Here is a 25,509-nt window from a genome sequence, read left to right as displayed (position 1 = left end):
TGGTTTATGCACCAAAAGTGCTGCTGGACTTAGCTACATTGATTTCCGTTTGTGAGCTTTTGCTGCTAATAGAGGAGCTTTTCCATGAGCTAGCCAGTTTTTACCTTTAGCACAGTTATGCCTTCTGATTAGTCAATATGGGTATATTGTAGTTTATAATTATTGAAACTGTAGAAACATTTTACTCTCCATTAATGGTTATAAGAGGATTCAACATATATAGGTATGATTCTTCTTCTCTATCAACAACCTTTAACAGAAAAGATGATAATATGATTTTAATTTTTGAATATTGCAAGCTTTACTTGTCATTTTTTTCTTCCACGTTAGCTAGAAATCTGTGTGAAAGTGGGAGCTTAAAAGCAAATGAAGTCTTCAAAATGTGTGCTACACACTTTGCCCGTGTACTTTCAGCCTGTTTTACAAGCTGCACTTTCATTTCAAAACTTGAATATGTGGACTGGATACTGTCTTATGCATATCCAGTGATAACGAAATGCAATGAGAGGATATATGTGCAATAAAACTTCAGAATGTAAGAGGAGTCTATTGACATTGCAGATTTATGGATGATTTGTTTGGAAAAGATATTTTGGTTTATTAAACTGTATCTGTATACAGTTATATGCTTATTCTTTTTTCTGAAGTCCCCATCCTTATTTCTCATGTATCAATGTAAACCTGAATAATACCAGTTAACTCAGTGAAATGTGAGGTCAAAATCAATCCTTCAGCATTTGCATCTGCCCAAGTCTGGAAAAAGTTTTTCAATGGACTCAGTCACTTTTCCACAATGACACTGGATTTTTAAGAGTCGGGTATCTTAAAATCTACCAAATTTTGGAACAACCTAAAACTGTGAAGTACTGAAAGAGGGCTATTTCAGGAGAAATCGGGTCAGGAAACAGATTTTACTCAATGGTTTTTGTAACCGATACTTCAAGGTCAAAATCCTGCCTTTAGACTGGGCAAGGACATATGTGGGTGGTAGTTTTCATTAAGAAAATTAAGAAGCAGAAGAAGTTGTTGATTAAAAACTTTGCCTGTTTATATAACATTTAGATGTTAAGCATTTGATTATGCCAGCTCCTACCAATTAGGCATTATCTCTCTTAAACCTATAAATTATATAGCCTCTACTTGGTTAGGCAAAAAATGGTTTTCCCCTCTTAGGCAATCAGAATAAATGATCAGAATCTGACAAAAACTTTGAAGCAACAGTTTGAATTAATTTTAGTTCAGGTGAATCAAAATGATAAAATGAGATTTCAGGCTTTTGTATTTACAATTTTTTTTCCTGCCATTTGCTGAAGTTTTCACAAGACAGTCGTTTCAGATTGAAAATGAATCTTTCATTAAAAAGCTAAAATAGGATATTGTGACAATTTCAAAACTTTCTTTCTGAACCTTTTCCAAATTAAGAAATTTTGTTGAAGTTTTTTTTTTTTTTTCCTGCATTTGGTTAAAGTTTTTATATGAATGCCATCAGTTTTACGGCCCACAGTTATGTTTGCCCTCAAAATTGCTCCCATCATTATGTGCCAAAAGTCAGGTCTAGAAGAACATGTGCATCTGAATCTCTCTTGAATATTCTGGCCATACAATTTTCTTATGTGTCATACAGATGGTAGAAATTACCACAATTAGTATTCTTGTGGACTGCATGGACTTGATTTTTGCCTTTTTTCAACATTCTGGTCTTGTATTGTTCATTGCTTCTAATGGAGGTTGCAGATGTTTATCACACTGGAAAAATAAGTCCTACATGCAAAATGGCATGTATGAAAGATAAAAAATCATTTATATGGAGAAAGAAAAACAGTTGGGGGCGGGAACTATAGTACAAATAAAAGTAAAAATCCCACTCTGCTTTGCAGAATAGCTGTTATATCTTACCATTTGCTATATCTGTAACCTATATTGTCAAAGCTTAGAATTTAAGGGTGTTTTTTACCTTCAGCTTGTGAAATTCTTTTCAAATATACGAATACAAGACTGCTGGTGAGAAACAGGAAAACCCACCCAGGAACAATTGCTTAGAAAGGCTGTTCATGATTTTACACACTGCGGGAGAAATAGTTGCATAGTGTTATGTCAAGTATGTCCAAGCCAGTCCAAAATGAAGTGTCTAGTCCAATAAAAGAATATAGATTATATTCTACAGGCATGTTACGGCAAGGAAAAGTGTGCTATGTATATCTCATTATATCTCATTATGGTCTGTGGATTTTACACGTTGCAGAAAGAGTCTTTGAGTTGGTATTGCTCAGGTAAACGCAGCCCAGCTAAGCACTGAACTAGGGCTGAAGTGACCTGGACTCTGTACCCAGTCCTTCAAAGACTTGCTGCATGATGCCAGATAACTCATTCCATTCCCCCGTCTTCAGCTTTACGATGGAAAGTTAAGCATAACTTCCATAGGTTCTGTACAGCTCCTGACTAGTAGCAATACTTGATTTCATAGAAATAATAGGCTCTTTTTTCCCGTTTGTGAAGGACCATTCAGCACTGCCCGAGTTGTGGGAGAAAAACGGTTGTGAAAACTTCACAGAAGCAGTAGTGGGCAACTTACTTGTTGGGCAGCCTGAAGTGAGGAGGACACAAAGCTGACACATAAGCAAATAAACGTTTCCAGTCAAATGAGGAGGCAGTGGGTCCAGTCAATCCAATACAAAGTCATGCGCTAAGTGCTGTCAGTTGAGCTTAAATCGCATCTCTAATACTGCTGAGAGAGTAACGCGAGCTGCATTTCGTTATGTGCCTTTCTAATAATATCTTTTTTTCTTCTCCCTCCCCAGCCTGCTCCAGAGACAACTGGTGAGTTCTGTTTAGAGATCTATTTGTATGCACGGGAGGCAGTCAACAAAACCAGCTGCTCATAAACATCGCTAGGACAGACACAGATTTATAATTACTGTTATTGTTATTGCATTAATTTTCACACTTCATAAAGATAACAGCAAGGGCTAATGTCCTACCTCACTTGTCTTTTTATTTTTCAGAAATAGATGTAGATGGAGGAATTGATCGAGACATCTTTGACATCAATGAAGGTTTTTTAAAATTCAGTTTCTCTTTTAATTTTTTTTGGTGATTTTCATTATGGTAGCCACAGATCAATACAATAACTGCATATTACCCTCCTCTTCCCTTTAGCTTTAGGACTAGACCTTTTTGAGGGAGACATCAAACTTGACGGGGTGAGTTCAAATATAAAATATAAAACCAGAAATGTGTCATTGACTTATGCAATGTAAAGTATCGCTGGCATGGAAATGATTGATGCATCCTGCTCCTACTAACAATAAATGCTGTTTATGTAACAATAAACTGAAAATGTTTAGGGATGAATTTCTACAAAATGTCATAGACAATGAAGGAGTCGGGTGCAGAAACATTATCCAGAATAAGGTCCATTTAGCCATTAGATCAATATTATTAGCTTCTTGTTTCCTTTACTGTGTTTTTATATTTGAACTCTTAAGAGATTCACCAGCACCGATCATCGTCTGGACAGGTTTATATAAAAGATTCTTCATTTATCTGTACAATATTTATTATGAGCCAATGAAATTTACAGATCAGTGCTGCAAAACCTTCATCATGTAAGTAGATTCAGTAAAACGAATGGAAAAATTAGATCTGTAATACCACGTATTAAAGCATCTGTCCAGTATCCCTACCTGATCAATTAAAAAAAAAAAAGTTTACATAGCAAGTTACATCTCAGAAATACCTAGTAGAAACCCCCAAAGTGTCTTGTACCCTGAAAGTCAATAGTGTTTTACTCTCCCTTTTGGTGAACTGCTTTGGCCTGAGCGTATCAGTGGAAGCAAGGACAACACTTGCTAAGGGCACAGGAACAAACCCTTGCATTATGAAAAATTACAAAATTATTAATCTCTGTACAGTTTTCAGGACTTTAGATCTTAATGCTTCCCACAGGAGCTGAAGCTATCCTCACATATGCATCCAAATCTCAGGTAATTTCTATGGAGAAAATGCTGCAGAAGTTGGAGACACCAGTAGAAGGGAGTGAAGGGATTTCAAACCCAAGCCTTAGACCTCTGAGTGATCTTCCAAGGTTTTTGAGCTCTTTGATTTCTTATATGTCTTACATGGACTTGTAGGAGACATGCTTTGCTTTAGCACTATTGCAGTCCCTAATCCTAAATGACTTTTTACTGAGGACTGCATACTTATTTTCTTTCTCAGATGAAGGAACGAAACTCCATCATTGGTGACAACTATCGGTGGCCCCACGTTATCCCCTACGTCCTTGATGATAGCCTGGGTACAGTATTTGCCCTTGACAATGTCTGTATGTCGTGTTGATTGAAATGTTAAATACAGGTTGACAAAGATACTGCGGCATCCTTTCCTCTTGTAAGTCTAGAGCAGGCCATTTCCCACAGCAGGACTGGGCCTGGGTATGCACAAGCAGGGTGTATCATCTTGGTGTTGGTGCTGGCTCTCACCTCCTTTCTTGGATGGTTCTTATCCTGCCATTGCTATGGCCCAGCAGATTGATTTAGTTTTAAAAGCATATGTCTGAGACACAAAACTCTATTAAGCAGAATAAAAACCAGGGCACTGAAGATCTTTTTAAAGCCAGGAAGCTTACCTGGCCATTTGCATCATCTACAGCACCGATGGCAAATTGGCATTCTGGCAGACAATGCAGTTTGCAATGGCACATTGCTGAGTCCCCCAACGTGGACCAGGGACACGTCATATTTTGTCTCCATGCCTTTGAATCCATCCGGCTGTGGCTCTGCATGGCAGAGGCGAGTGGTGAGACAGGGAGCTTGAGTTCTTACTGTATACGATATGGGGAGATTGTGCCCTCAATACACAACGTGGGGTCATCTTTCTGGTACATGACAGGAAAAAAAAATTGCCCACCCCCAGTTTAGATTCAGATCTAAACTGGGTTGAAACCATGCAAGTTACTTAGAGGAGATGATAACCCAGATATAATGTTAGCAGTTCAAGTCTTGGAGAGATTCTGTGAGAGATCTGTAGCCTGCAGTCTGCACTAGGTAAAATCCGATGTCTTTGTTCCCTATTTATTTAATACTTGCTCACGTAAATCTCAGCAAAGTAAATGAAAGAATTTACAAAATTAAGAACCACGCACTATCATGTTTTATATACTCAGCATGTTGTATTTTATATATAAATACCAACAAAAAATTACACAGAGGCAAAACAAGAGGAAGATATAATGTCACAACAGCCTAATTTATGGTTTTTAGGTCCCTACTCAGGTCTTCATGCAGCAAAAAAGCTGCTTATTTTGATCAAAGATTGCTGGAGCAAGACCCACCCTTAGGACGTGCTCCATATGGATAATAGTACAAACCTATTGGCTCAATATTGACAAGAACACTGTTTGCTTTGCAGAAATGAATGCTAAGGGACTCATCCTCAAGGCATTTGAACAGTATCGACTGAAAACCTGTATTGACTTCAAACCTTGGGAAGGGGAGAAGAATTACATATCTGTGTTCAAAGGAAGTGGGTAAGAGGAGTAAAGTAAAATTTTCATGGCCAGTATTCATTCATATGTCTGATTATAATTTTGTATTTTTGTTGTGTCCATTTTTCCAGTCTTTTTTTAACTGGAAATTGTAGTAGTTTCCAAAACAGGTATTACCTTGGTAGTAATGAACAATTTCTTGCTGATACTTATTTTTAAATATAAGAGGAAATCAAGTCCTTTAAGAGGTAATTTTCTAGGCATGGTAAAAGATATCAGAAAGAAGCCAATTATTTTCTTTGGATATATGGAGTATATGGACTGATCTTTGGATATATGGAGTATCACTTTCAAATGGTCATTCTTAGTATACCTTATAGGAAAAAAAAATCCCAGCAGAAGTATGATAGTTCTAACTGTGGGACAATGAATTTGTTTGACTATAACAAATGGAATTGCATTTGAACAATGTCACACCAGCATTCAGATATAACAGCAATATTTTTAAATGCTGCATAGCACTGAGATATTTTACAGAGGTTTCACTTTATTTACCTCTTTTGATGAATAATTATGCTCTTCCACCTTAAATTTTGCAAAATAAGACTCCAGTAAAGAAGTCAAAATTGCCCCAGCTGCTTCCCTTTCTGAGACAGTCTCTGTGAAAACAGTGCAACAAGAACAAATATATTCTCCCCTCTATGCTGAACCATTCCCTTTTAGAAAAGGAGATCAGGGAAAGCTTGATAGCCTGGTGAGGAAATTTACTTTCGGAAAATCATTTCCTGATATGAGAATGCATTCATAAATGGGAAAAGATTTTCTGATAATAAAAATGTTTCCCTTTCCCTTTGGCTTGTTCTGAGATATTTGTAACAGATAATTGTTTCAAAATTTCTTCGGTTTCTGGCTCTTTGTATTTTCTACTCTTCATGCTGCACACATGACATTGAAACTCAATCCTAAAAGATGTATAGGTGGAGACTTAGGGAGCAATGCATTTTCCTGTGCTAATGACTCTTCAGCTTTTTGAGCCAAATGGAAAACTCATGTAGCTAAATTTTTTAGTCCTTCATCACATAAAGTATGCATTGAATTTGTTAATAAATGTACCTGAAAAAGAACCACAGTATTTAGCCTATGGCAAGTAAGAGGCCTCTGCACAATGTTTCATTTATATGTCTATTAAAAATAGATGAGTCATGGTGATGAAGAAGACAAGTCACTCTAGTCGGATAACATATCTTGCCCTCACTGCCTGGTGTGTTGCTTGCCCTGAAATGTTTCTATCATCTCAGCTGACACATCCGTAAAACAATTAACGCTCAGCAGCACTTTTTAAAAGATTGGAGCTAAACAGTGCAGTCTCCTGAAAACAGCTGTCCAGTTTCAGTGAGCTAGCTTTGGGCTGTACGAAGAAATTATCAGGACCGACCCTGCATTAACTGCCTTTCATTTCACTCTATTCCTCTCTTCTGATATAATGGGACAAGGTGAAAAGTGGGTAAACCAACCCATTTCCCCTCTGCCCTTCCTAATTATTTTTTTTTAATCAGCTAGGACTCTTCTAACTGCAGACTAAAGACCTCAGTCCAGAGGTTACAGTGCAGGCAGGAGCACAAAGTTCCTGGCAACACCAGCCGGATTCATAAAGTTTTATCGCACCAAGAAAAAGTTGATAAATCATCTTTGCCTTTCTGCTCTTGGCTTACATCTATAAAACAAACAGAGGAAGGTGGGGGAACTTTGTGTCAAAGGGATTTGTAGTAGGCCATAAAGTCCTCGCCTGGATTATCCTTTTGAATTCAAATGAAGTCTGCCACAAAAGAAGCCAACTGCCGTTTTGTTGTGGTGACTGCCCCGTGTAAAAATACGTTTGTAGTCTCTGATGTACGTACACAGTGTCACCAACCCCTGTGCAAAGAGCCCTCTCCCTGTCCACATTCTTTATCTACCATTTGCCAAGCCTCGGCTACTGCCTGTATTATGTTAACAGGTATATATTTATAACGCTTAGTGAGTAGAGGTACATGTAAGGTTTTCTAGCACACAGCCTTTCACCTCACCCTCTATTCAGGTCTATGCATCTGCAGCGGAGGTTAGACTGTGGATCTATTTAAAGACCTTTTCTTGACTCCAGCCTGTGTGCTGAGCAAAATACAAGGGATGCTTGTGAATTACAGAAATGCAGGAGTATCAGATGTGGCAAGTGCCTGCAAAACTCACAGAACAGTCTGGGAACCTGCAATGGATGTGCCATTTCTCCCTACTCTTCTCATGAAGAGCAGGAGACTCTGGTAGAGTCAAGTGGTTAGCAGACCAGGGAGGATCAACACCATCTCTAGTATTTCCATATGGAAAATCAGGTTTTCATGGAGCTCTCCTGGGAGGTCACTTCAGCTCTTTCCCACTGTGGCACACGGCAAAGGAAACCCATGCAGAAGTGGATTGATACAGATCCCTGGCTAACCAGCTTGGTGCTGGTAAGTCAAAGTGTTCTGTGTGCTGATACTGGTGATCTGTAATACTATAGGAAGTTATTTACTAGCAGGACATTAGTATAAAAATGTGCCTGAAATAAGTGGCATCATTGCTACTGATGGCATGTATCTACTTACAGCCCATCTTCGAAAAAGAAGGCTGGTGGGATTAGTCAGAGCAGGTACTTCCCTGTTCCTCTAGCCTCTGATAGAGCAACTAGCAATGCAGAAGGCATTGAATCAGAGGAGATACAACTCTCACATATTTGAGGAAGCTGGGACTTTCCCCCCATTTTCTCCCCTCCTGAAGACACTGCTAACATGGGGTTCCAGGTGCCCATTGCTCTGGAGTGCCCTGTCCCACTCACCTAGTTTTATTCTCAGTTCTGGGAGACACAGACCATGTATTTACTCCCTCTGCAGCTGCAGAATGATGGTGTTGTAGGCATTTGACAGTCTGAAGGCAAGCATCCCCTGACATTTGGATGCTAATTTTGCCAAGCGTCCTGGATGTGCCTGTAGCCTGCTGTGCACTGTGCAGCAGCTGTGAAGCCAGAGGCAGCTGCTTTGGTATGAGGTGGACCCAGAACTGTGAGGGACTTCTTAGACTTCTGCACAACACAAGAAAAAGCTGCATAATCGATATGAGGCCTTGTTCAAGGGAAGCCCGTGAAATTATGGATGCCACATGTGCTCCTTCCCAGGTCTCATGCTGTGATTTTAATGAGTAATCAATAGCCAAGGCCTGTGCTGCTTTGTGGAAAGAGAAATACCGGGGAATATGTTGACTAATAAGTTACAGGGTTCGAAAGCGCATGGTGTGCTTGTGTTTTTAAATTTCTGGGGTGATAGGACTGCAAATCCTATGGCATATTTTGTGCCTGACTAATTTTATGGACTTCATTGGGTAAGTGTTGATTTATTTGATGCATAAAATATCAATTTAAATGTAGCTTTCTGTGCTTGCTAGTTTGTGGACATGGGGTGCCATTTTATTGGCTTGTGCAGATAGCTCACTGAATTTTTTTATCCTTTAATAAAAACTTCCAGCACAGCTGCAGTTTTGCTCTTCCTTGTAAGTGTGTGTCAGCCGCAAGTGCTCTAGTGCAGCAGCTCACAAATAGCTAGGAAGAAAAGAGCTTATGAAAAGCACTGTCAAATCCACCAACCTTTCGGAAGGTAAACACAGCCGCGCAGAAGCATACCTTGCCTGGCAGCCCCAGCCCCTCACAAAGCAAAAGGCCAAAACAAGAAAGAGAGAAGCAGCTGCAATGGCAGAGGCGAGAACGTGCATGAACCTGGTTCCCCTTAGGACAGGGATCATCGGCTCAAAGTGTGCTCGCAGTCACATCCTGTGGTCCAGCTAAAAGTTGTTAATTTGCAGTAACTTAATTGCTCCAAATCATGTGTCCATAGTCTGTGATGTTTACCAGAGTACCAACGAAATCCTCACCAGTTTTCTTCTGTCACAAATAGCTCAACATTTTTCTGCTAAAGAAAACCTATTAAAAACAGTAGAGCCAGAGCGGGGGAACTGCTTGTTCATTGAAACAGAGCTAAATGTGAGAGGAAAGGATCTGGTAAGGAACAGATCAATGAAAAAGCACGTTCTGTAGCAAAATGTAACTTCAATGCTCAAGTTAAAAATACACCTGTTGAACAGACTGATTCTGGAGTTAACGTGGCATGGGGATGGTATATATCTCACAGAGCCCTCTCTCATTTTATTTCAATGCTAGCTGCTGGTCCTCAGTGGGAAACCAAGAAGAGGGGTTGCAGCAGCTCTCCATCGGAACCAACTGTGACAGGATCGGGACAATCCAGCATGAGTTTCTGCATGCCCTGGGATTCTGGCATGAGCAGTCACGGTCTGACCGGGACGACTACGTGTCCATCATCTGGGACAGGATTCAGCCCGGTTAGTCACTCTTCTGCTTTTCCTTTCAGGCTCTGGTGTTAGGGGGTTTAGCTGTGGAACATCCCTTCCAGCCATGCTTCGATGGTCACACTATTCTCTTACCTGGACTTATTTTTCAAAGCCAGTGTATCAATAAATTAAATATCAAGTGACATCTGTTTGGGACAGAAAGCTTCGTTTGTTGTTGCTGTGGTTATTCCTTGTGCCATGGCGGTTCCCAGAGCCCTAACTAGAAATCTGAGTCCTGGTATGCTAAACGTTGTACAGCAGAGCAGCAGAAGAGAATAATATTGAGTTTGTTTAAATGAATACTCTGAAAGCACTGCTACTCTGGGACCCCTTAAGAAAACAAAAGTAACTGAAAAAAAATCCCACTCTGAAAAATCCAGTGCGACCAAAGCCGGTAGAAAATCTCCAGTGAAAACACCAGTTGTCCTCTTTCTCCCCAGCTGCTACACTCGGTGTGGGCAGCAGAGCTGAGACAGCAGAGCGTGCAGAGAGGGTGTGCAGACAGGAGAGACCCCTTTCAGGGTCCACATCATATGGGCGGTTACTTTAGCAATGCAGATGGTGAATGTAAGTGTTGGTGTATTTGGCACAAGCCTGAGAGCTGGCATAGGGTTCCTTGGGACTCTGCTCAGTCTCTGCCTCTTCAGCTTGCCGTCGTCCCCTGTGACTTTCAGGCAGTTCAAAAACAAAGTTATATACAAAGACTTGATGCTTTCCTAACACAGGTACACACAGAAGACTGAAAAAATAGATAATGATTAAATCTAATGCATTCTTATTTAGTCGTGATCAATGGTCAAGTACATATGCAAGTATATGTTACAGAAAATGACTCAGACTCTTGTTATTTGATTTCCATTATATTTTGCTGACTCTTTAATGACAAGTTGTGCTTTTGTTAGCCATTTGAAACTGCTGCAGCTTTTTTACACTGACCAGAATATAGTTACTGTATTTTGACTAATTTAAAACATTTAAAACTTTACCTTCCATTGGGTAGTTAGTAATGGTTTTTTGCTCATACTCCAGAAAATATCTGTAAAGTTAAATTCTGGAAGCTTATCTGATGATAACTCTAACTTGTTTATTGCGAGCTAAAATGACCAGCAATTAAACATCAGAGAATACAGATTAGAAACAGGGAGGCATTACAGTTGCAAATTGCATTAATTTGAGTACTGAAACAGTATCTCTACTTTTGGGTATCACAAGCCCATCAAAGTTTACGGGTAGTTTCATGGGGAAAAGATTTCTGGTAGCAAAAAGCTGTCCTTCATCCAGCAGAAGCCATCATGTTATGTTCCAGTGGCTGAAAGAGGAAAGTAAATAACTCTAGACTAGAAATAAAATAGTTTTACAGAGTAAGTACAAGTAAATGACTACAAAAAAATACTTGGGCATCTGATGGATTCTTTGTCACTTTAAGCCTGTACATCAAAACTTGGTCCTCTTGGGCAACAAACAACCTTTCCTTTTATTTTTCCCGTTTAGGTAAAGATCATAATTTCATAAAATATGATGATACAACATCAGACTCCCTGAATGTTCCCTATGACTATACTTCTGTGATGCACTATAGCCAAAATGCATTCAGGAACGGAACTGAACCCACCATCGTCACTAACATACCAGAATTCATGGATGTAATAGGACAGCGAATGGATTTCAGTGATTATGATCTCCAGAAACTGAACCGGCTGTACAATTGCTGTAAGTTTCTCCATTTCTTTTAGATTTTTTGCTTCTGGCATTTGAAATAAACGAGGGTGATACATACATGCTGGACTCATCCAGGCACAAGTGAAAGAGATGCTAATGTATTTGGAGAAGTGAATTGTGTTAAAAACACCAGAAATAATGGTACAGCTAGAAATAACATAGCCCTCCTGCAGAAACACTGCTGCGTAGCAGAGTTTTCTGTGCAATTTTATCTGACCTTTAGTTAAAAACCAGCTTCACTCAGCAGCTGATTTTTCTTCATCCCTTGGGTGGCTGTTTAAAACGTGTGCTTCTGCACAAAGCTTTTTGGTTTTTTCCCACCATTATTCCCCAGCTATTGCTCAGACACTTTACAGAAATGAATATCTTTGCTGTGGCTATCGTACCTACCCGGCTCTCATGCAATCTCTGAGACTGAGTGTGTGTTCATGCAAATAAGGTACAGATGCTGTTATGAAGAAAATGCGAGCTTTTGAAATTTCTATTTTTAATTTCAAACTCAGTGTCTTTCAAAAGTGGTCAAAAGAGTTATTTTGCTCATGTGGGATTTATTTTAGAAAGTTTAGTGAAAGTAAGAGACAGAGAAATATAGATAATTCTATTACAAAATTGGAATATAATTCTATAATTGGGACTCATCAAATATGCCCTGGCACTCAGATGAAAGCTTTTACTTCACTACCTCAGTATCCCAAGTAGTGAGTACTGGTTTACAATTATATTTGAAGCCTCATTCTACAGCTACCTTAAATAATTATCAAACTGTTTGATTAAAACAGTGCATTTTTTTGAGCATACAATTCTGACGAAAATATTTCTGTTCGTGTAGGTCTAAACTGAACAGACACTTACATGCAGCCTTAGCTTCTAGCACTTGGCGCACAGTCAGTTAGGTGTTACAGAAGTGCTTACAGCTAAGGATGTCCTTAACAGTGGATGGGGTCCTTCTTCCTCTCCATTAATCTTAGATACTTTCCATCATTCTCGTGCATTACTTAAATACTTCATGATGTTTTAACTTTATTTTTAACCCATAGGCACATTCCCCAACTGAAATAAGCCCCAGTCACGTTGAAATTAGTGACAAAACTGCCACCACCTTCTGTGCAATCAGGATCTGCCCTGCTCCCCAGTCTGTCCCTTGGCTTCGTATAGCATGCATGGTATTCGCAGAGCCGTAAGTGGTCTTCAGATCACCCACCATTTGCCTAAGTGGCCCCTGTGCCAGGGAGGATGGGTGCTTCACAGGTCCCAGCCCTCGCCCACCCAGCTGCTAGACTGATCCTTTCAGGTTAGAGGGAAGTCTGAGAACGCCAAACATGGTTTGGGTGGCAGATTTCCTCCCAGAGGAATCAAAAGATTACTTCTGTTTCTGAACATGATTTAAGGAAAAGTTTAAGCTAAATTTCTGCTAAAGGCCTGTGTGGTTAGGAAATTGCATTAAAAATGGGAAACTTGGTTCTTAAATTGAAAAAACCCAACCCACAGCATAAGAAATCCTGACTGATACTTTAGTGCTGTTCTGATCTCTTCTTCAGGACTGTCTTTCAGGCCATATGATAACAGTAGATTTTAGTCTGCTTTCCCCTTCTAGCATATTACTTAGCAGAACTGACTATGAGGTTTCCCTCAGCCACTGGAAGTTAGGACTCAGCACTCATCCCCCATGTATTTTCTTCCAAGTCCAGCCTTTCACTACATACCAAGAAAGTATCTGGCTTTTGGTGCAGACGGAGTTCAAAACCTGCCTCAAGCAGCGCCCCCTTCCCCTATTTCAGGAATTAATCTAAGAAATACATTGTAAGCTATTGGGTCTTGTTTTTCTCTCTTCCTGTCATTCAGGTCACCACTCCATGCCAGTTGGCACTTTCTAATTAAGGTAGTTAGGCTACTTCTTTCCTGTTTGGGCAAATTGACTTCATATTTCGTTTTGTATTTTGATTTCAAAGAGTTCTTTCATCTAATAATTCTCCATTTTTGCTTACCTTCTTGCTAACACCCTAGCTGGTTGGTTTTTTTTTTTCTTTCTCCAACAGTCAATATTACATTTACTGTGAAAATCTTTTCTTGGTTTTTACAACATCATACCAATACTGTATCTTAAAAGGTATCAGTCATACAACATTTCTGATAGCCTTGCAACCTCTAGAGGATTGTTAGCTTTCTATGAGGACAGTTCAAAGTATCTCAGCAGTACAACTGATTTGGCAGCAGTTCATACTTAAGTGCTTCCCTGAGCTACAGCCTAAGTGAAGCATTTGGCATGCCATTGAGGTTGATTTTTGTGATACTCAAGGTCCTTTTTGTGGTGCAATGAAACTTTTAAACCTGCCACAATATTTAATACATAGTTTGAAAAGCATTTTATTAACTTAGTTGTTTTCAAATCATGGCCTGTGTTACACAGAGCTCAGACATGGTACAATGGGAAACAAAACTAAGAACAGGGATAAACAGGGAGGGAGTGTGTCCTCCCTCACCCATCCAGGGTTTGCTTTAAACAGAGAAAACATTTCACACAGTGTTTTCCCTTTCTTATTCAACTGCACGGTCTTCCTTCACTTAATTTTTCACTTGTTTTCTGCAAGACATCTTAAAAATTTGTATGAGATGAGGTATCCACTGGTCCCAAATGTACCTTTGCCAAATGTTTTTTTCAATTCAGCATTTTGAAAATCAAGGTTTGCTTATTGCAGTGAAATAACTTCTGCTCTACTATATTTCAAAATAAGCACTCCAGCTGATACATTAGTGGACTTCTATCAAAATCTGTGGCCATGTGTGGACTGGCCCAAAGAAAGCAGAGGAATGAATGGGAAGTCTCAGGACCTTTTGACTGTGTGAAGCTTGGTGGGTTGGGGCTGGTATTAGTGTTCCTTTTACAAATAAAAGATGTGATATGATAATTAGCTGGCACCCTCCTGTTCTTGCTAAGTGCCCAGAGTGGTCCTGATGACATCTCATTAATGTCAGTGTTAATCACCAAATGCTTTGAGTTCCTGATCATTATACCTATGAATGTTGATGGTATTTGAAGCCGCTGATTATTTGGTGTTTGCATTTAGTTTTCTCTGCTCTTGGCTTTGGACTTTCAGAATTAAAATATATGTCGTGTAATAGAAATTCACAACTTTTTTTTTTTTTTTTTTTTTTTTTAAATGTTATAGCCTCCTCCCTAAGTTTCATGGACACATGCAGTTTTGAACTTGAAAATATATGTGGCATGATTCAAAGTTCAGGTGATAACAGTGATTGGCAGCGTTTGTCTCGGGTTCCTGCTGGGCCAAATACTGATCACACTAATATGGGAGAATGCAAAGGTATGAGAAAAAACTGTTCTTATCTCTCTGGGAAGTATTTTCTGCAGAGGCATGTGAGTTGACTTCAACCTCGGCCTTGTTCTCTGTTTATTTGTTGACAAATTACAGCTTATTTTTTAACTAAGCAACATAAATCTACATACTTAGGAACATCATGGGATATGTTCAATTTTCTGCTTATTTGAGAAGACTGAATGTCCTTATTTCTTTTGATCTGTTTTCTAGTCTTAGTGTCACATCCTGACACGAGAACTATATAAAATGTTCTGACCTATGGTACAGGCACACCAGAAAGACTGCTGCTTTTCTGAATAATTGCTCAGTAAGTCTTTGGAAAGGATTGGGATTTAGAAATTATGTATATTATCAGGGCTCAGGTGAACAATTAATTGAGAATATAGCCAGTTGTTTCTGAACCTGTCAGAGAAAATTTCATGAGTTCAGGAGCTTAAACCAGTCCTCCAGATTGAGAGTCAACTGTGAATTACTGGCACTGGGTTAAGAGTAAAAGCCCGTGCTTTTGAGTACAAATTGCTAGAGGCAGCCAAATGAGGAAAAAAGTTGCAAGAACAACAGTTCTGCCTCTGGAGAAAGTAGAACAGGTAACAGTCCTCAGTCGGAGGATTTGTACAGGATCTACCTTACCCTGACTTGACCATGTTTTCTAGAGTTATTACAGTACAGTGTTAAGAATACCAGTACGCCAGGAAAATTTTGTTTTCTCTCTCCCCTACCGTTCATTTCTCATTGACTTTTGACAGATTCTGGCTACTTCATGCATTTCAACACCAGCGCTGGAGCAGAGGGAAGCACAGCTATCCTGGAGAGCCGAATTCTGTATCCCAAAAGGGGCTTTCAGTGCTTACAATTCTATTTCTATAACAGCGGTCACGAAAGCGACCGGCTGTATGTCTGGGTCAGGGAGTATACTTCAGCCGATCCGAATGGTACTTTGAGACTCATTGAAGAGATAAAAGGTATGGAATAAAATTGCATTTTGGTTTAATCTATACTCAATATCCTTTTCAAAGTACTAGGGGAAAATATTGTAGCAAAGTGACTCATCTCCTAACGTTATTCTTTGGCTTCTTCTCTAACTATGTAATTGATTCTCTGCTGGTGAAATTATACTTGATGGATCCTCAGTCAGCCATTTTCCTATAATATAATCAATTACCACAAATTACAAACTCTTGGGTTATCAATATAGTTTTCTCACCAAAATAGCTAAAATTTCATGAGCACTCATTTTAACTGTTCTAGAATTGCTGGTATCAATAGCAACAGATGAAGTTGGTCATTAGAGTAAATTACAATGAATACGAAAGTAATAATAAAGAAATTGAAAGTATAAGTGCTCTGGAATACCTAACATACCAATTTAAAAAAGATAAATAAAATTTAACTTACTTTTTAAAAAAGGTTTGAAAAAACTGAAATATATGGGTAGCAGATCATGATTTGAGTTGTAGTTTGAAGAAAATTAAGTTCTTGTGGTTTTAGGAGCCTATGGCCTACAGAATGAGCAACTGAGGTCAGTTAATGGACAAGAGCTCTTTAAGCTAGAATTGCCAAAGTCACCTTATGACTAAATTACTTTCTCAAATATTTAAGTATTACTTGGTCTCCATTACAGCTACAACTAGTTCAATCTTCTGGTTACATAAGGGTCTGAGCAAGTTCTTTTACTAAATAGGTATCAAGTTCACTCTTCTGTCTCTTTTTGTCCCTTTAGGCTCAGCTGCTGCTCATGCCTCTTTTTCTTTTCTTTTTTCCACTCTTTTCTTCACCCTGATGCTTTCATCATCTGTGTGTGCCATCAGGAATCCTTAATATAATAGTCAGGGCTTCTGAGGCAGATGTAGATTTCAGATCAGTCTGGGCCCTCCAAACTCTTTCGAACCCTACTTTGAAGCCAAGATTAATTTCTCCACACTTCAGTCTTCTTCACAAATACTCTCTCATGTATACTAGGTGCCATCTCCCATTCCTGCGTTCTCAAGTCCACAATTTCCTTTTAAGTCTCTGATCTCATATGTGTGTCCAAATGAGCACCCTACTTTGACAATCTCTGGTAAATCTTTCAGGAATGGTTTAAGATCATTTTTTCCCCCAAGCTGTTTCACTTCTCTCATGTGAGAAGTTCCCCTCACCAATGCGGTCAACCAACTGGAAGAAACAGTGACACTACAGCCCTTTCCAGCCATGATCTGACATCCTGGCTGGGCTGCTTATGGGTTTGCACTGAACCACCATGCTCGAGAGGCTGAGGGACAAGCCCTGAACCCTTTCTGCTGGTCTGTGGTAGCTGTGGCTGCCTTCAGCTGGGAGCAGGGGAGGCTGTGGGGTTGGGACATTTTACAGCACAGTAGCTGATCTGCTCATTGAACATGAGTCAGAAACCCCAGTCTTGCATATAATCTGTGCAGTTAAAAACCCCTCTAGTTTATGCAGAAGGCAATTTAATGGAAAACTGGGGGGTGCATTTGTTCTTGTTTCTGGGTTTATTTTTTTTCCTTCTATTTATAATGGTAATGAAAAATGGCAAGAAATTAAAACTCATATCTGAGATCCATTGTGTTGTGTTTAGAATTGTTAGGAAAGTGAAGCGTGAGTTCTGTACCTGGGATTGGCACTGCTTATTCCATAAATGCAGCTGAAAGTCTGGTCTTCCGTGCAGGTGAACATAAATCAGGCAAAAAAAGAAACTGTTTTGCTGCACATACTATTAGCAAAGGATGTCCTACTTTCACCTGCCTTACAAGGCCACTGTGCAGAGGTCTTTGCTTTCGTGTACACTGCTCTTGGAGTCAAGTGGAATTTGCTCGTGCAGGCACTTTTGGATGCAGTATCAGACTTGCAATGAGGCTTTATCACATGAAGTAGGTTTTGCAAATGACTGGCTTTAATTTGAACTTAGTACCATTAATCATTTGATGGGTGAATAGTGCTTCTGCATAGGCAAACTTCTGACAAGCCATTTAAATATACAAAACCAATTGAATGAACAAATCTTGTAGTTCTAGGTTCCCAGAATCCTCTGCAGCATTTTTTGTTGAGACATGTTGTTATTTAGTTATTTGAATATACTTCGCTCTGAATTTTTTTCTTTTTAATAATACAGGTGACAGCCATCACCTGTGTGTTAATTATCACAACATTTATACTAATTTAATGCAATGTTCTTTAAAAATATAAAAGAAAAAGCAGTCTTAAAAACCATCAACACTGTTTTCACTCAAATTAAAGAGCTGCTATGCATATTAAATCTGTTGAAAAACTGAACTGAGAAAATATGATCTTGCAATGAAAACCTAACATCTACAGGAGAAATATTCCATCACATCAGTGCCAGTGGAACTGAGAAATTCTTACATAGCGTTGGTATAGGGTCTGTAGACCTGTGCAGTGTTTGACTGTACTGCTTACTCAGAAATCCCTACCCTTGTTTTTCAGGTTCACCTGTGACTTACTGGCAGCTCCATCATGTTTCTTTGAATGTCACAAGTAAATTCCGGGTTGTGTTTCAAGGCATGAGAGGAAGCGGCTTATCAAACGGAGGCCTCTCTATTGACGACATCAACTTGTCAGAAACTCAGTGTCCCCACCATGTCTGGCATATCAGAAATTTCACACATCTCCTCAATACAAGTCCAGCAGGGACAGCAGGAAGAATATACAGCCCACCTTTTTACTCTAGTAAAGGATATGCTTTTCAGGTCAGCTTGTATGTAAATGGTACCACCGATAACCCATTTAATTTAGCAATGTACTTGCACTTGATTTCTGGAGCGAATGATGATCAGTTGCAATGGCCCTGTGCGTGGCAACAAGGTACCATGATTCTGCTCGACCAGCATCCTGATATTCGTCAACGGATGTCAAACCAAAGAAGTATAACAACCGACCCTCTGGAATTATCAGGTTAGTTAAAATCAGACGTGCTATCCAGTACATTTAAAATACAGCCAAAAGATAAAGAGTCAGACTTTCTCTTTGTGTAAATTAGTGCAGATTTTTTTAGCTTCTGGAATGTTTCATTTGTTTGCAGCAACAATATAATTGATCCACAGACAGGAAAAAATTGAACATACAAGTAGGTTAAGCTGGAACCCTGGATTTCAAAGTTGATTTGCATAAGAAACAGGTGGATGATCCACTCCTAGAATTTCTTTCATACGCTCTGTGAAGATGCATTTATATCTGCTTTAATGAGAATGGAAGTTTTCCAGAAGCCTTGAAAAGAAAAATACTGAATTAACAATACACACAGTTAATACCAGATAAAAGTGCAGCTATTAAACAAAGCCCCTCCCTCCTTGTAAAAGGTACAGTGGTGTCAGCGCAAATCTCCAGATGGACAAAGTACTGATTCATATTACATAATCTGTACTCATTCAAGGTGTGAGAAGATAAGGAGCAATTGTCCAGAATAACTTGGAAAGGAGGCAGTTGAGGTAAAGATGTAACTCTGAGAAATGGTAGGAATCTCTATAAAGAGAGATATTAAAGAAAACCCCCATATTCATCATTGGATGAAGGTTGGATTTAAGCCAAAATTACTTTCTGCATCGGTATAAGGGTTTTGCCAAAAGAAACCACCTCCACCACTGAATTAGTATCCTGGGCTTTCAGACCATAACATTAGTCAAGGAAGGAAGGCACAAAAATGTCTAATTCACAGTATTATTTTAAAAATTGTATGATTTACATTCATTTTTCTATGACACTGTCTCTACGTGAAAACAATGCGGGTAATCTAGAAAGACTAAATGGCCTCCCCTGTAAATGAAAGATGCATCGCACCAGGTCCTCCATAGATGGTTGACATTTTCCCTGTGCTCTCTGCTGTTATGGACACAGTACTCAGCCCTCTTCCTTCCCTGATCCTGTGGACATGCAGTCTGTTTGCACTCTGCTCCTTCTCCCTTGTTTATTCATATATTGCTAATAGCCACAGATTCCCAAGAGAAGCCTTGTAATTCCTATCCTTTCTCTAACCAGCAGAGGTGTTGAAGCAGGCAGTTTCTTCTCCCTCTGTCAGATACTTTCACAGACAATTGAGACAAATGAGATTTAGAACAGGGTTTGATGGAGGGGACATCCGTGGCCTGTGACCGTTCAAGTTGTTCAAGTACCCTCCACCCCACATCCACATCAAGGGATGCTCTTTTTTGCAAAGCACTGAATTAATTCATTTTACAGATGATTCATGTGCTACTCATCTTCTTGCCCACTATAATTTAAAAGAACTAAAAAGAAAATACAACAGGTTTTCAACTAGCTCTCCAATAACCTCATCTACAGCAGGCTCTTTTCTCAATACCTCAGGCTAAACCAAGCCGTTGAAGATCTCCGTTGTCTTGTGCATCTCATCAGTGTGGAATCTCAGGCAAAAAAATCTGCAAGTATTGTAGGCAGGTTCAGCATTGCTCCTACTCCTTGAGTTTCAGATCATTTGTTGTCTTCTCTGTATTCATGATATCCGTGAGCAACTAAGCAGAAGCAGGCAAAGTAGGACACAGTCTGTCTTGGTTGTTGAGAGAGGCCTTAGTACTACTTTGCAGCAGAGATTATCTGAGAAGGAAAGGACCCTATTGAGAAAGAAATCCAGAGTGGTCCCACACTCACGTTCAGTTGATTTTTTTTTCCAGATTCCTCACCAACTTATCTTTGGGATAGGCCAGATAAAGTGGGATCCGTAGCATCTTTTCCCAATGGAACTGCATTCATGAGAGGTCCAGGAAGTGGAACGAGTGCATTTTTAACTCATCAGAGACTTAGAAGCCGCAACTTTATTAAAGACGACAGTGTTTATATTCTTTTAACAATGGAAGGTATGTAAACATAGCTGATATTCTTTATGATACAGTAAACATGGAGTGTCACATACTAAGTCACTAGTGCTGTAGATATAAATACACGTGATGTACTTTGCAAATGAGCAGTTTTGGAACTACGCATGTATCTAAAGTCAAATCATATGTTTGAATAAATTTGTGGATAAGTACATGCACTGTATAATTCCTTTATCTCATGTGAAGGTGTATAAAATGATGCTAATCCTGTGCAAATTATTTTGGATAGAGTACTTTGAATAATATTATCTGTTTCTGAAAAAATCTAGAGGATATTTCCAAAATACATCATGCTCCTGAAATGTAAAAAAGACTATTTATCCATTATACCTGTAGACAGGCTCTTTGCTCTTTATTATTAGAACTTATCATCAGAATAAGAGGAAAAATAACATGAAGTAAAGACCTTATTTCTTGTGGTTTTATCATGCAGATATATCACATCTACTGTCAACTCAGCCAAGTGTTTCACCCACCTTTGTTACGAGTACAGCCAGTGCCAACACCACCAAACCTACCTCTAACACCACTGCCACCACCAAGCCTACCACTAGGTCTACCACGACGGCAACACCCATCACAACAGCCTCTGTCACCCTGACGGAAAAGCCGGAGACAGGGGTCCCCAGTTTCTGCCCAGACAACCCTTGTGAAAATGATGGGGTCTGCGTTATTGTAGATAGAGCACCGGTGTGCAGGTAACTGTCTCTTCACTCAAATGCAATTTTAGGATGAGTAATGAAAGTTTCTAGTAGAATAAATCTTTGTTCCTAGTGAAAGGAAAGACAGACTATAGCTGATTAAGGCAAATATTTCCAACTGCTACTGCAAGACTAAACTTATGACCAGTTTAGGCAACAAAGCTCCTAACCTCAGCATTTGACCATTTTGAAGTACTCTGCTTGACTTCCCTGTAAATGATATTTTAAACATGTTTATTGTTTTCAGTAATGTATTAGTCCAATGTCATAAAACGGACTGTGCATCTCCTTAGAAGTCCCTATAGCAAAATTTAGAAGAGTTAAATATAAATGCAGTTGAAACAAAAGAGGATTTATATCAGTAGAAAAGATGTTTAATACTTCTCAGGCAGGAAGCAGCATAGACATTATTTTAGAATTTCATTCAGAAATATCGTGTAGTGCAAATTATGACCATGAATTACGAAAGTGTAGTTGCTTGCCTTTGAAACCAGCAACGAAGGCTGAGGACTAAAAAGATTGTTTGCCCTGCAAAAAAATTAATATCAACTTTTATTTAATTCTCTGTGGATACATTTATGTAACCCACCTGGCTGATTAGCATTGTTCCAGCTCTCAAACAAGCTCTAAGGCTGAAGATAGTAACCTTATGTGATGCTGTGCCAGGGTAGGTAGACTGGGGGAGTGCTGTGAGGCAAACGTCTAAAGGCTGAGAGCAACAAGAGGCAGGATGAATCATTAAGTGTTACATCTCCCCATTTAGAAACCTTTTAAAAAACAAGTTTTGTGCAACCCATCAGAAGCAGGCCACAAATATGAGTAAATGTCAAGAAGCTGTTCCAAGAAGACAAAAAAAAGTTACGCTGAATGTTATGCCTGATTTTGAAATTATGGAAAGAGAACATTTATTTTCTGTCATTTCTGGACTATTTGAAGCGCTAGTGCCTATGATGTGACCTACTTTCTGTCCTAGAGAAGTGTGTGACCAGCGGTCAGTTTCTGCTCCGATTTCCTACTGGGAAATGAGGGGGAATGTGATACAGAACTCCGTTTAAGCCAGATCACATGAAGTCCCCCAACAGTCAGTATCTTTGCAGCACACTGCAAATGGACTCATTTTCAGGGCTGAGGGTAGTTCTGAATAAATGGCTTAAACAGGAACTAGAAAAAAAATACATAAGGAACAAACAGAGTTAGAAAGAGAAGGGCAGGTGTGCACTCAGCAGTACTGCACATGTATTTTTTTTCAGTTAGATCATTGGGACCCTCATATGCTCACTATAAAATGGTTTGGAGCTGATAGTGATGCTGGATAAGGTGAAGGAATCAAGGCCTGGAGGTTGTTTTTAGTCCTAAAACCAGATGGCAGCTAGGATGTTAATTTCTTTTCTTTTACCTTCTTCTTGGGGGAGGGCAGAGGCAACTCATACAAGTTCTTTAAATTTGAAAATAAGCTCCTTCTGGCAATGAGAAGGTCTGATCAGAATGTACCACATCTACTAGTGGAGAAGCACTGAGCAGTGAAAGGGAAATGTGGTGGGAACACCTTTGGGTAGCTCAGTCCTTGAACTGGGGAATTCCTGCACCTAAGCTTTGGTTCAGCTGCTGTCTGGTCAGAGATGCCTTGAGAGTCTGGCCTGTGATCTCCATCCCATTTATCTCACAGGTTCAAGTTGCTGCATAAGGTGAGCCTAGAATTAAAAGTGAAGAACACATGAGGAAACAGGTGGATGAAGTTTTCTGTAAGGTAGTAAATGTGGCTTGATTGGATAAAAATAGCAGTGTAAAGCTTCTGGACCACTTGCCCTAGGAGCTTATTCAACTCCTTCCCATAAAGGCTTTTTTAAATTGACTGAGTGAAGAAGATAGAAGGGCTTTGTGTAAAAGCTGAACATGAAAAAGGCAGAACTGCATCAGGATATGAGGCTAATTAGTAATAATGGAAGCAAATATTACATGACAGTGGTCCTAGTGACAGGTATCAGTTTCATGGAGCAGAAAGTGAGTTTTCTATCAACAGAAGTGCTATAAACTTCAAGGAAAAGGAAGCAGGTAAGTGAACTGAGTGATCCAGAGGGCATCTCTATTGGTAACACAAGACGACCATTCTGTAGCAGCAGCTCTATAGATCAGCTGCGGCCAAGCGTTAAGCAGTCAAAAGGATCAGGATGGCACTTGGGTTTTCTGGCAAAGGCTCCCTCTGAAGACGTGACCTGTAAAACAGCGGGAAGCTGAAAAGAGCACATCCAGATGTGTAAGGACAGTGGGCCACTCAAGACAACTTTAAAATAGAAGTCCATTTTAAAATAACTTCATTATGCTTTGGGATATAGAAACAGTGCATCAGAGATGCCGGTTTTCTTAAATAGCCCTTTTCATGCCTTTAATCTTTAGGTGATAGCAGATGTTTGTTCTTTTACTTTCTAGATGTGCAGCAGGTGACAACTGGTGGTACATGGGAGAAAAGTGTGAAAGGAAAGGCTCAACTCAAGAAAATACTATAATAGCTGTTTCTTCAACCATAGCTGTTTTTGTTGTAATGCTTATTGTCACTATCACAACTGCAGTGTGCCTTAAAAAGAAATACAGCCATGGAAAGGAAACTAGGGAGAGCCTGACTCTAGAAGAAGTAAGTATTTAGCCTCTTTCATCAAATACACACACACACACACACACATATATATTTACTAAAAAGTAAACAATCAAATTCAGTAAGAAGTAAATTGGAAGATGTCAACATTTTTGAAGTCTGAAGACTCCAGCTTAGGAATTAAAGAGCTCCATTAAGTGCTACTAATTTATGAAATACCAAAAAGCCACTTCATTCAAAACCTGTTCTCCTCCTCCACCTCCACCACTCTTACTGCCCCGACGGCAGCCTACATTGTGTGGGAGAGTGTGAACAAGGAGGCTCATTTTCAATTTTTAACTAAACCGTGTTTTCTGCTTAGTGGACTTGTATTTCATCTATTACTGTGTTTTCTACTAAAGATCTCCCCTTAAAACATCTGGATATGGTGCTAAAAAACCCAACCCAGAATGTCAAAACAAAAAGCAAATCTAAAAATCAGTTTCCCAATTCAATGGCCATTTTTTATGCAAGGAACAAAGCAGCCATGGAAATCATGACTTAAGTAGAATTAAAAGAAGACAGCAGGTTAAAACTATCATCTGAATGACTGGATCAGAAAGGCCATGTAGAGAATAGCAGAGACATTTGGGCAGGTTTTGATAGGAAGTTTCATAAAGTCCCGGTATCCGGACTCTTAGTTTAAACAGAGACTTAGACTTGGAAATAGCAAGAATGACATAGCTTAGGCTCAGTGCCTCATGACTCACAAGGCACAGGAGAAATTTTGTAAGCAAACTGAAGGGGAATGGCCTTCCAGAGAGCAGACTTCCATTTTGAATTTCGTCCTAATATTCTTTATGTGATGTCCTGTTGAGGTGCAGTAGCTCTGTGCAATGCCAGACACTTGACACTGCTAATTTATGACCTTCCAGTAAATTATTTTGGTTTCTTTGTAAGTAATGCTCTTACATTATACACATATTTCCCTTCCCTACATGCGTTTGAGATGTGGGTTTGTTTTATTTCTTTTCCCCATTTAGAATAAAACATCCTTCTGAAGATAATGCAAACAAGCATCCAAGACACAAGATGAACGTCACTGGAAAACCACAACTACATCGTCGTTCTTTCTATTACTTTTATCTCAACCATCATGATAAAGGTTTGTAAAGTCTGGAAAATAATTCGTCATCTGGATAAAATACTGTGCTAAAGTCAGTAAAGTGTCTGCCAGTGTTGTGTATCGCCATGCAATGGAGAAAGATGGAAATATGCTGTGTGACATGCCTGCCCTGTCCCTTAAGTCTACCAGAACATGAAGCAAACATGTAAAACTGCATCCCGACTTTCAATCAACACAGTGAAGTCTAGGTTTGCTGTCTTACCATGATACTGATGTCTATAATAAAAGGGAGCTGGACCCTGTAATCACAGGGTACCCAGCGGTTCT

At 39.4% G+C, this 25,509-nt stretch overlaps 1 protein-coding gene across 1 annotated transcript in view; it reads left to right on the top strand.

The window, feature by feature from the left end:
- The window catches only part of MEP1B (meprin A subunit beta), a 30,368-nt gene extending 5,207 nt beyond the window's left edge, over window positions 1–25,161 (top strand). Inside the window, 14 exon segments of the mRNA XM_050892268.1 lie at window positions 2,799–2,817; window positions 3,003–3,053; window positions 3,157–3,200; window positions 4,216–4,294; window positions 5,407–5,524; window positions 9,702–9,880; window positions 11,381–11,599; window positions 14,776–14,928; window positions 15,690–15,905; window positions 18,385–18,852; window positions 20,583–20,765; window positions 21,220–21,484; window positions 23,915–24,116; window positions 25,100–25,161. Of these exon segments, the coding sequence (XP_050748225.1) occupies window positions 2,799–2,817; window positions 3,003–3,053; window positions 3,157–3,200; window positions 4,216–4,294; window positions 5,407–5,524; window positions 9,702–9,880; window positions 11,381–11,599; window positions 14,776–14,928; window positions 15,690–15,905; window positions 18,385–18,852; window positions 20,583–20,765; window positions 21,220–21,484; window positions 23,915–24,116; window positions 25,100–25,117 (2,214 nt within the window). The 3' untranslated portion in view covers window positions 25,118–25,161.
- Window positions 25,162–25,509: the final 348 nt, after the last annotated feature.

Source organism: Gymnogyps californianus, chromosome 2 (assembly GCF_018139145.2).
Source record: "Gymnogyps californianus isolate 813 chromosome 2, ASM1813914v2, whole genome shotgun sequence".
NCBI lineage: Eukaryota > Metazoa > Chordata > Aves > Accipitriformes > Cathartidae > Gymnogyps > Gymnogyps californianus.
This window is presented reverse-complemented; position numbering and strand designations above follow the sequence as displayed.